Source organism: Maniola hyperantus, chromosome 16 (genome assembly GCF_902806685.2).
Source record: "Maniola hyperantus chromosome 16, iAphHyp1.2, whole genome shotgun sequence".
In the NCBI taxonomy this organism is placed as follows: Eukaryota; Metazoa; Arthropoda; class Insecta; order Lepidoptera; family Nymphalidae; genus Maniola; species Maniola hyperantus.
This window is the reverse complement of record NC_048551.1, coordinates 11265412-11277877: the sequence shown is the minus strand read 5'-3', so window position 1 is coordinate 11277877 and position 12466 is coordinate 11265412. Positions and strand designations below refer to the sequence as shown.

Here is a 12466-nt window from a genome sequence, read left to right as displayed (position 1 = left end):
TGTTCTACGCGGTATCGTACCGGAACGCTAAATCGCTTGGCGGCGCGGCTTTGTCGTACAGTGGTAACTGGCCACGGTCATAGCCTCCCACCAAAAATCCAACGATTAAAAACACAATTTTTTAATGTATAAAACGGGTACATACCACGATTAATTTTGTACGTACGTATTAATCGTACGACATCGAAAGTTAATAGTGACGGTGTGAGTGTATTTTGCCGGACAGCTCGTGAAGTTCCAGCGAAAAGAACAAGAAAGAGGGTAGTTCGCTACTGCCCTTGACAGCTCGAATTTCGTCTCTCGCAGCACCGCAGTCCCGTCGCGCGTCGTAACCACGACCCGTGTTTTGGGTTGAAATATCGACAAATAAAAACAAAAATTAATCGTGGTATGTACCCGTTTTATACATTAAAATATGTCGTTAAACCACGAAATACAATTTTATTCTTAAGAGGATTTAAGCCATATTACCTATATCTAATATTATAAATGCCAAAGTGTGTCAGTCTGCCCGTCTGTTAACTTTTAACGGCCCATGCGATAAAAATGGTACAAAGAAAGCTATTATTTTATTATTATTATCTCGTACGGCTACATAGGGCTACTTTTTATGCCGGAAAATCAAAGACTTCCCATGGAATTTTCAAAATCCACGCGGACGAAGTCAAAAGCATCAGCTAGTTTCCTGTAAATGTTACTAAATTTAATTAACCAAAATCAAATTAATAATATAAATACAACTTTTATTCTTGTAATGTAACATTAAACTCCTTGCATTTTGAAATAAATAACGGTACAAAAACTTATTGTTTTACGACAATAATTATTTTCTGCTCGCGAATACAATATGAAGATGCACAAGTAAAAGAATGCAAGTAAATAAAGGCAGTAAACTAAGGCGTTTTACCCTTTTTCTTAAACGTTGGATCGAAAACGAGACAGGCTAGATTTGCTTTTTTCGAATTAACGACAACTTTGAATAGGTAGTCTCCATAAAAGAACGACGTTCCAATGTATTTCACCATGAGCTCCGTTAGTGGCATGTCGACGAAAACGTCACCCTGCAAAATAAATTGAGGGTCATCATCATCACCATGATCAACCCATCGCCGGCTCACTACAGAGCACGTGTCTTTTCTCAGAGTGAGAGAAGGGTTTTGGTCTATACCATAGTCTATAGCTCCACGCTGGCCATGTGCGGATTGGTAGACTTCACACACCTTTGAGAACATTATGGAGAACTCTCAGGCATGCAGGTTCCTCACGATGTTTTCCTTCACCGTTAAAGCAAGTGATATTTAATTACTTAAAACGCACATAACTCCGAAAAGTCAGAGGTGCGTGCCCGGGATCGAGCCCCCTACCTCCGATTAGAAGGCGGACGTCCTAACCGCTAGCAAGGCTATCACAGCTTACATTAATTGAGGGTATATAAATAAAATAAATAAATAAAACCAGCTTCAATAAACACAAACACTAAAAATTAAAAAGTTATTTAATTTATTACAGAATGCGTATTTATATATTTACAAGAGTTAGTTTATAATACTATAAGTAGGTATATACCTACTTATATATATGTTTCGGTGCTAATGGCAATGAGCTGAAAATTATTGATTTGCCATAAAAAATTTGAAGAGTAGACTACACTACTTCAAAATATAGACACCGGCTCCAAAAAATGTTATTAGGTATTATAGAACTAGAATAATATTTACTAAGTATAATAAATTCAATTTTTTATAGTTTTTTGTGTTTGTGGTTATTGAAATTGGTTTTAATTTTCATTTGAAAACTTTATTGGACCGTTAAGGCCGTTTTACGCCAGAGCAACACAGTGCGACATTCTATGATGTTTCCGAGTAATACAATATAGGGCGTGCATAAACAGAAAGCCGTTTCAATTGTCGCAAGCTGTATTGTCGCATGTTGTAGCTACGGCGTAAGACAGCCTTTAAACTATGCTTACCTTTTTCACCCAGCAGTTTTTCACTCCGAAGTAGGTTTCGAGCATGGCCGCCAGCATGTAATGTTGACATGGTTTGTTTACATTGACATTCCATAATATCGTCTTCTTCCCACCTTTGATTGTGTTCACATTCATTCTTATCTATTAGGATAAAATTAAAATAACTACGTATGTAGGTACTGTAGCCGGCAAGAAACATCGACCTTTCGAATGAGCTTCAACATTGTAGAGCGTTGTCTCTGTCACTCATACCTATGTGACGACGACTCTACAAAACCGCTATCTTTTTCCAAAATTCGATGTACTGTATAAACTGCACTAAAAACAGGTACTTGTGGCGGCCTAAAGACAAATACCTGTCTGCTACTTCATTTTGAATTTCTCCCAACATAGCTCTCTCCATCGTCCGCTGAGTTACTCTGACCTTTCTTATTACCTTCATTTTCTCTACGTGATCAAATAGAAATGAAGAGACCCGTAGGAGAACCAGAGTAATCGACATAGCTCAGCCGGTTGCGAAGCTGAAGTGGCAGGGAACATATTTCGAAAAATCGATACCTATAGGTTGGGTTTCCAAGGCCCTGGAAAGCGCAGCGTTGGAAGATCCCCCTCTAGGTAGGCAGACAGTCAATTAACGAGTCGCATATAGCCGCTAGAATCAGGCGGTGACGTGTGGTCCCTACAAGAAACCTAAGTCCAGCTAACCTAAGCTCAATTTTCACGGTATCTGTGAACGTTATATTGAGTCTGTAAGAGCCGTCGGGCTGTTTAATTAGAGTTGGGGTATATACGGACAGGTTCAAGGATTTGGGGTCTCGGCATGTAGCGTTGTTATCCCATTCTACTTCATACGGACCCATACTTCCAACACTGCGTCTTCTGGTGCGAGGTCGCCATTCCAGCACCTTGGGACCCCAAAGTCTATCGGTTTTACGAACTATGTGCCCTGCCCATTCTAACAGTAATTCAATACATTTCTTACCTCTTCAATTTTCACGGTATCTGTGAACGTTATATTGAGTAGATATCTGTAGGAACCGTCGGGCTGTTTAATTAGAGTTGGGGTATATACGGACAGATTCAAGGATTTGGGGCCTCGGCATGTGGCGTAGTTCTCCCATTCCACTTCATACGGACCCTGAAAAACAAATTGAATTATTTATCGCAATTTTTTTTTAATTCTGATATAAGTTAACCGTTGACTGTTATTTCACCCCATGGTAAGTGATGATGCAGTCTAAGATGGAAGCGGGCTACCTTGGAAGGGGTCTACACGGCATCGGCTTTGCCGGTAGGGTGGTAACTAGCCACGGCAGAAGCTTCCCACTAGATCAGACCAGAGATAATTTTAGAAATCGAAGGCCAGGAATCGAACCCGGAACCTTCAACTTATAAGAGCACAGCGCTTACCACTGCACCACAGGGAGAGCGTCGGGTAGTTGATAAAATCATGTTATTCTTGATCAAATATATTTGATCTTGGATTTGTTTTACACATACATATATCACTAGCTGTTGTCCGCGGCTACGTCCGCGTGAAAAATTTCGTGGAAATCTTTTCGTCTAATTGAATTGGGAAAATTCAACTAGCAATATTATTTGACCTTAATTTTCCCCCATTCCCGTTCGAATCCGTTAATGACCGAGAAAGAAATCCTCGCAAAACTTACGTAATTATCTGAGTTTTTCATCGCAAAATCTGCACCTCCATTAAAAATAAACATCAAATCAAAAACAAAAAGGCAATATACCCAAGAAGCCATTTTGAAACGCACGTTTTATCCGACGGTTTAGAAATGACAGATTAATTTGCCCTTCCGGATTCCCTAATGGACATTTAATATTTTTAGGGTTCCGTACCTCAAACGGAAAAAGTAATCCTGTAGGATAGCTTTGTTGTCTGACTGTCTATCTGTCTGTCCGTCTGTCTGTCGTGTCTGTCAAGAAAACCTATACGGTAATTCCCAGTAACTCCCGTTGAGCTAGAATCATGAAATCTTGGCAGGTAGGTAGATCTTATAGCACAAGTAAAGAAAAAAATCCGAAAACAGTTTTGTGATTACATCACAAAAAAATTAAAATGTGTTCACGCAAAAATTAATTTACTAAATCACAAATGGCGCAGTCTGACATTAACTTGCATTGTTTAACATAAAAGTTAGGTATACTTTGTACGATGGTACGGAACCCTTCGCGCGTGAGTCCGACTTGCACTTGACCGTTTTTTTGCCTCAATCAACATCCGCATTTTGCTTTTGAGTGAAAATTAAATACATTTTAATGCGCAAAATTATCTAAATGTCCGATTGTTTGATGTGCTACACAAAATACCAAATAAAGTAATTTAAAAAATGCTGTATGCTTAGTATAAGATTTTACGTCTCACAATCGTTGCTGAAATTCGAGATTCGAAACACAATAATGTCAAAGTAAAATGGACCTGATAAGCCTTGAATTTAAATCAAAAATTTAATACCACTGATTTTAATTTCGCAACGTTTCCGCTTGGAGCGCTGGTTGTAGATGTGTAGACAAACTTGAGCTTTAAAACAAGGCAGTTAAGATCTAGTTTACTATAATACGGAAGTGTTTCGACACTCGAATACTATCAACGTTGGTGAGACATAAAATCTCGTACTAAGCGTATACTGAACTCTCTCGGTTGATCTTTGTATATGTTACAGTTCGTATGAAGAAATCCAAAAATATGAAAAATGGCTAGTAGGCTTGGTCACAACCATTAATATCGAAAGTCAACAGGAAAGGCTTGGGTAGGTATCTAAATTTGGATGAAGACTAGAAAGTGCTTGGAGATCGGCCTCGTTTTGTCAATAATGTTGATTGATATGGCATGTCTTCGCTAAATTGGTTCCGTAGTAAAAAAAGGAACACTCAAAGGACATTTGGGGAAAAATCTGAAAACCGTGAATTTAGGGTTAGATCACACATAAAAAATTAAATTGTGGTCATGAACTAATAATTAGTATTTTGAACTTTCAAAGTGAGTGACTATATCAAGTGGGGTAACATATGAAAGGTCTTCACCTGCATATTCTAAAACAGATTTTTATTTATTTTTATGCATCATAGTTTTTGAATTATCGTGCAAAATGTCGTAAAAATACGACTGTAGTACGGAACCCTCATTGCGCGAGCCTGACTCGCACTTGGCCGGTTTTTTAATACTTACCAAACTTTTTCTTTCACTAGTTATAGGTACTCATCGTGATAGTTCTATGAGGCTGGGAAGGGCCAAATATCCCCAAGCAAGTCAAAATTCAGTAAGTAAGTAAATCCATAGGTTCATATGTGATTAATCAATATCATGATAACCATGATAAGTGTTCTGTCGGCAATTACAGCATTTCGCACTTCACTACACATCAATAACCGCCTGATAACGGCTCCATACACATTTTACCCTAATTAAAGTTACACTCATCGATTTAAGTTAATTTCAGACGTATGATTTGTTTTATGATTAACTAGCTTATGCTCGCGACTTCGTCTGCGTGGACTACAAAAAATTCAAACCCCTATTTTACCGCTAGGGGTTGAATTTTTAAAAATCTTTTCTTAGCGGACGTCTACGTCATAATAGCTATCTGCATGCCAAATTTCAGCCCGATCCGTCTAGAAGTTTTATCTGTGCGTTGATAGATCAGTGAGTCAGTCAGTCAGTCAGTCACCTTTTCGTTTTATATTTAAACTAGCTTATTCCCGCGACTTTGTCCACGTGTACTACATACCTAATTTATAAATATTATTACTTTATTATAAACTAGGATAAAAATAATGACGTACACTTAAAAAAGTATTAAAATCCAATAAAGATTTACAAAGTTACAGGCATTATAATTTTGGAGTGGGAGGGTCTTCTATCCCTTTCTCGCAAAACGAAAATTTGTATGAAACCGCTACTATGGCATTAGTAGGTGTGACGTCAAACTGCTGTATCGCTATCTCTGTCTAATCAGAAATATTTAAATGCTCATAACTTTTTTGTTATTTGATCGATTTAATTAGTTTTTTCAGTTTACGTCATTATTTTTATTCTAGTTTTTAATAAAGTAATAAAAAAATTGGAGTCAAATACCCAATTGTTAAAGTTTTTCATGGAAAGCGATTCAATTCTTTCACTGGATTTATGCACATTTTAAAATTTCTCGGATTTCATGGGGTGTGTTTGAACCCCACCTCTCTTCCTGCTTACGTTCATGATTTAAGTACTTTAAATAATTTGACACGTTCGTAATTCATATAATAGACACTTAATATAGATTTCTTGTAGGTTAAAGATTGCATCCATATGTTAGTACATAAATATTTGCAGTATACAGACTGTTCACCATAACTTGTCCCTTGCCGTCATGTTGGTACCATTGCTTTGTCAGGTATTCCTTAGAACTTAGGGTTTATTATTGCGTGAAATGCAATGGTGCCAACATGACTGCAAAGGACAAGTTTAGTTATAGTAAACGTACTGTAAACGCTTTTGAATAAGGAAACCGCTGTCAAATCGGCAGTAATTGAGGTAAAACCACATCAAAGTTGTCAACTGTCAGAATTTGAGTTTCTGAATGTAATTAATCAATAACATCGTTAAGCTTCGCCTGTCAGCAATTAAACCGTTACGCACTTCGCTGCGCTTCAAAATTATGATAATAAGTAGGTAGGTAGGAAATAATTGTCAGAAATTGAGTTCCATCGATCAATCGTATTATTATGCGGAAAATCTGCCTCCCTCCTTTGACGACCTCCATGGCCGCAAACTAGTGCTGCTGTCTTATGTGGGAGGTCCCGAGTTCTATTCCTGGCAGAACAATTCAGAAATTTATAATTTCTAAATTATCTCTGTTACGGTCTAGTGAGAGGCTTTGGCCGTGGCTAGTTACCACTCTACCGGCAAAGCTATGCGAAGCAATTTAGCGTTCTGGTACGATGCCGCGTAGAAACCGAGCAGAGCTACCTACCTTATAGGTTAAATGAAACTATCATACTCCCTCCAAGTAAATTTGCTATCATCTTAGATTGCATCATTTACCACCAGGTCAGATGGCAGTCAAGAGCTAACTTGTATCGAAATAAATAAAAAACCGGCTAAGTGCGAAACAGGTTCGCGCAACCGAGGGTTCCGTATAACAGTGGTATTTTTTCGATATTTTGCACGATAAATCAAAAACTATGATGCATAAAAATAAATAAAAATTTGTTTTAGAATGCACAGGTGAAGACCTTTCATAATACCTCACTTGATATAGTTATCTTACTTCGAAAATTGAAAATACTAATTATTACTTCATGACCACAATTTAATAATTTTTGTGTGATTTAACCACAAATTCACGGTTTTTAGATTTTTCCTCTAATGTCTGCTATACGACCTACCTACCTGCCAAGTTTCATGATTCTAGGTCAACGGGAAGTACCCTGTAGGTTTCTTGACAGACAGACATACAGACAACAAAGTGATCATATAAGGGTTCCGTTTTTACTTTTGAGGTACGGAACACTAAAAATTGTTCTGGAAATGAGAAACAAATAATAAATTCACTTGGAAATTTCCGTGATATTTTAGGCACGTGCGCTAAATCAACCGCAGCGATACCACCCCTCGCCTCACTGGATACTAGGTAGATAATTAATCAATAGCATGATTAAAGTTCACTGTTGGCAATTATAGCAGTTCAAACTTCACTGCGTGCCAATATCTATCTAATAGCAGCTGATAGTAGCTACAGTGCTAAGCACGCACCGACTTACGGAGTTATGTCCAAATCAAATCAAATAGCGTCTAAAGTTTAAACTATCGTGATATAGCGTTTAAAGTTTAAAGTATCGTTTAAAGTTTAAACTAGCCTTTAAAGTTTAAACTAGCGTTTAAAGTTTAAACTATCGTGAGTGATTTCCATTATACATATTGCACACCCGGCTTTACTCACGTGTTTAGTCGAACGTTAGCCCGACTTGTTTCGAATCCATCCGGTGTCCTTTTTCAAGGGGAGCCAGTTCGCGTTCTACTAGAGATGTACTGAGTACAAGTTATGCCGAGTAACCGAGTACTTAACGAGTTTTACTCGGTTTTAGTTTTGCCAAACCGAGTATTCGACTGAGTTACTCGGTTCAGATTTACGGTGCGATGCGGTGCGGTGCGCTGCGGTACGATGTGGTGCGGTGCGCTGCGGTGCGGTGCGCTGCGCTGCGGTGGCCGTGAGCTTTGTATAGTGTATATTACTATCTTTGTCACTTAACCGGATACTCGGCTTTCAACCTTATTCGTCCGAGTACGAATGTGCCGATGTACCGAGTAATAAACGAGTACCTACTCGACCCATTTCTTGTTTATACCTTTTAATCACTAATCATATACTACCCATATTCAAAAAAAAATGTATGAGCTTTGCCGATCTAGAGTTTTATATATCTTTGTCCCATACTAAAAAATAATTTTCAAAAATTCCACCCGAGTGAAACTGGAGTGGATCAGTTAGTAATTCAAGATGATCATTATGACGACTGACTGATCAAAATTACTAATATAACCATTATTATTAATTAGTTATTGGTATACTCAGTGAAGTGAGAAACGTTATAGATGCTGAAAGGGCTAGATATTGATCAATTAATTATTGTTATTAACTATTGCGGTTGCTTTAGCGTGACCGATATTGTAATAATGGACGAAATTTCGGAACTCCTTCTTTATATTATTACTCGCTGATGCCTGCGACTTCGTTCGCGTGGATTTAAATTTTTAAAAATACCGTGAGAACTCTTTTGATGATCCAGGATAAAAGTGGCCTATGTTATTCTTCAACTCTTAAACTATATCCACGCAAAAATTGGGTCGATCTATTGCAACGTGATATAAACTAATAAACCAGCAAACAAAATACACCATTGCATTTATAATAATACTAGCTGATGCCCGCGACTTCGTCCGCGTGGATTTACGTTTTTCAAAATCCCGCGGGGACTCTTTGATTTTCCGGGATGAAAAGTAGCCTAGGTGTTAATCCTAGCTATAATCTACATCCATTCCAAATTTCAGCCAAAATCGTCCGGTAGTTTTTGCGTGATTGAGTAACAAACATCCAAACATCAACACTTTCACATTTATAATATTAATTTATTTTAATTTTAATTTAATGTTGTTTTTTTTTTTTAGATTTAAGTTTATTAATAGTTTATTTGTTAACCATTGATAATAAAGTATATTAATATTAGTAGGATGGATAGTAATGATGTTATACGCTACCAAGAACACTATAGCTAGGCTGGGTATGTTATAATACCCTTGAATAATTCATTTCAAAGCCTGCTTGTAATGTTATATTCAAAATACGATATAATTACCTCAATACATCTATATTTAATATATAAAATTCAAAGTCCTGACTGACTGACTGACTGACATATATATCAACGCACAGCCTAAACCGCTGGTCCTAAAGACATGAAATTTGGAGAGTCTATTCTTTGTAAAGAGTAGGTATCCACTAAGAAAGGATTTTTCGAAATTCCACCCCTAAGTGGGTTAAATGGGGGATGGAAGTTTGTATGAAACTCCGTCATTTTTTGCATGAAAATTGGTATTTGGGTTCTCGGTCACAAATGAAGAAATACGTGTTTCAGGATTTTTGGAAAATTTGGAAAATAAGGGTGGTAAAATAGGGGATGAAAGTTTGTATGGGACAGTTTTAATCATTGATATTATTAACTTGAAATTTGGAAAGTAGGGTTTTTCTTGAGCTAAGCTAAGTTGTCAGCTAAGAAACGACTATGAGACCCCCCCCCCCCCCCCCCAGGGTGCGCGTCCTGATGTTATAATGTTTGTTTCTGAAAAAAAAATGCCATTTGTATCCTGTGTGAATCCAGAAGCTAGTACATAATATAACTGTAAACTACTAGTAAACGACGAAATAATAACGACTCATTCCAGTGAATAAGGAGACAATAGAAAACAAAGTAAATAAATATCTGCATTGTTGCATGTTTTTGCTCTGGCATAAACAGCCTTAATAGTTCAACATAACGATCTACATAGACATACGTAGTCCTTTAACAAAGGGTGATTGCAATAATTATTGCGGAAGGATAAATGAACAATAGATTGACCTTAAATCAATGGCCAAAGTCCATCTAGTGAAAGCTTCGTTTTATATGCAAAGCTGTACGTAAAACGACGACTAAACTCCTGAATATTTATAAGCTGGCATTTATGCTCACTGACGGGAATAAGGGACACTTAAGGCTAGCTTAATGGTTTTTATCGGACGAAATAATAACGACTCATTCCGTGAATAAGGAGACAATAGAAAACAAAATAAATATTACTTTGGTACTGAAAAGATTTCTATCCTAATGGACCGGTGTGCATTTAAGATTACCACAATTTTACGTGTCTCTTTTTTGACATCTTTGTGAGTATAATTATTTAGAAAAATAAAACTGCGACAAAAGTACTTACATATGAAAGGAAAATAAAAAGTTTTATTTTGTACTAACAATTTTTCATTAGATAACATACGAAAAATATGAATATTTTTATACACATGCCCATTTCAAAAGTGTCTATTCGGGCTTTATATTTTGAACTTTATTTTTAAATGTCTTAAACTTTCTTTTCTACAAAAAAATATGTGGAGAATACTTACGTATTCTAAGGAATGCCATCATAAATTCAGTAATATTTTCACAGTGAATATGCACGTACTTCTACAAGATATCTACCTAAATGCGCTCCAACTTAGATCTCATCATTGCTTTAATATGTTAGGCAAGCGCAAGTCTATCTCACAATAAAATAAAAATATTTTTGTTTTGCTTTTATAGGTAGGTACCTACTTACTCACATATTGCATAGTCAGTACAAAATGAGTTCTCACGCGCCATTTTAACTCTATGTGTCAACTGTCATGTCAAAACTATGGTGCGCTTTTAAAATAGAGACTAAAATCCTTCTTTCGACTTACAGTTGACATATAAATTTAAAATGGCGCGTGAGAACTCATTTTGTACGCATTCATATTCTTTTTTTGAATGTTTTACATTCAGTTTAAAAACACTTAACGCGACGTCTTACACCAAGGCGTAAAACTCAGGAAGCGTTTATGTTTGGTTGTTTATTTAAGAAACACCACGTTTTGTCCAAAAGCAATCTTCGTAAAACGCGAGCGAGTGGTGTTGAGGTTCGTTCGTATGCTTCTTCATCGGGCTTTCATATTTTGATGTTAAGGGCTCGTTTCGTCACAACGACTGTCGGGAAATGTTTACATAACATCATCTCAATGGATAGATCCATTGCTGAACATTGGTCTCTTGCATAAATCTCCCGTAGAGTACAGTCATTCGCCACTTGAGTCCAGCGATTCGCCGAGAGCCGCATTCTTAGTGGGGTCATCATTCAAACAATTTGGGACCCCAACATCTTCATCAGTTCTTTGATGTGTGATACGAGTAGGTATATATTACATCGCCATTTGCAAATTGTTCACAAATTGTACTAAGTATAATATTATAAATGTGAAAGTGTGTTAGTTTGTCCTTCAATTATTTCACTACCAAGAAACGCATTTATTTGCATCATCATCATCATGATCAATCCATCACCGGCTCACTACAGAGCACAGGTCTCCTCTCAGAGTGAAAAGGGTTTTGGCCATAGTCTACCACGCTGGCCAAGTGCGTATTGGCAGACTTCACACACCTTTGAGAACATTATGGAGAACTCTCAGGCATGCACGTTTCCTCACGATGTTTTCCTTCACCGTTAAAGCAAGTGATATTTTAATAACGCACATAACTCCGAAAAGTTAGAGGTGCGTGCCCGGGTTCGAACCCCCGACCTACGATTGGAAGGCGGACGTCCTAACCACTAGGCTACCACAGCTTCTATTTGCATAGATATAATTAAATATGTGCAAAGTAAGATAAAATAGTTATTTTTTTAATGGGAAATCAAAAAGTTCTTATGAATTTTTAAAAACTTGATGAATTCGTGGGCATCATCTTGTTTTATCAAAAATGCAAAAGTGTGTCTGTCAGTTTCCTTTTCACGGCTCTGCTGCTAAACCGAGTCTTGACGAGATTTGACACGACGAGTTTAGTTGCATCTTTGACATAGCATACTTTCGTCCATAGTATTTCCACGAGATATCGTATCGTCTATACTACACCGTCAAAATTCAACTTGGTTGTAGGTAAGAAAACTGTACCTTAACTCATGTCATCGTTGCGGCGTAAATAATAAAAACGTGGCAAGGCTTGCATTTGCACATATGTAGAAACTTACGCTTTCGCATTCATTATGACGTTCCCTTCCATGCTTATCTTCAGATCTAGCGCCGTGCCTCGGTGTGCCAAGATGAAAAACCCCCATGTTGTGTGAACAAAGGAAATCTTTGAATGGAACTCCGAGCTAAGAACGACGTATGACGCTTTCTTCATTAGCAAGGAATCATTTATGGAAACGGAACGTCTTTTGATTGACATAAG

At 37.3% G+C, this 12466-nt stretch overlaps 1 protein-coding gene across 1 annotated transcript; it reads right to left on the bottom strand.

Moving 5' to 3' along the window:
- Positions 1 to 842: 842 nt before the first annotated feature.
- LOC138403412 (uncharacterized) lies at positions 843 to 9113 on the bottom strand. Its single transcript, XM_069503881.1, has 5 exons — positions 9062 to 9113; positions 3640 to 3668; positions 2952 to 3107; positions 1970 to 2110; positions 843 to 1061 (listed from the first exon to the last, which is right to left on the bottom strand). The coding sequence occupies exons 1-5, from the start codon at positions 9069 to 9071 to the stop codon at positions 894 to 896; spliced, it is 504 nt and encodes a 167-aa protein (XP_069359982.1). The 5' UTR covers positions 9072 to 9113; the 3' UTR covers positions 843 to 893.
- Between the last annotated feature and the right edge of the window lie 3353 nt (positions 9114 to 12466).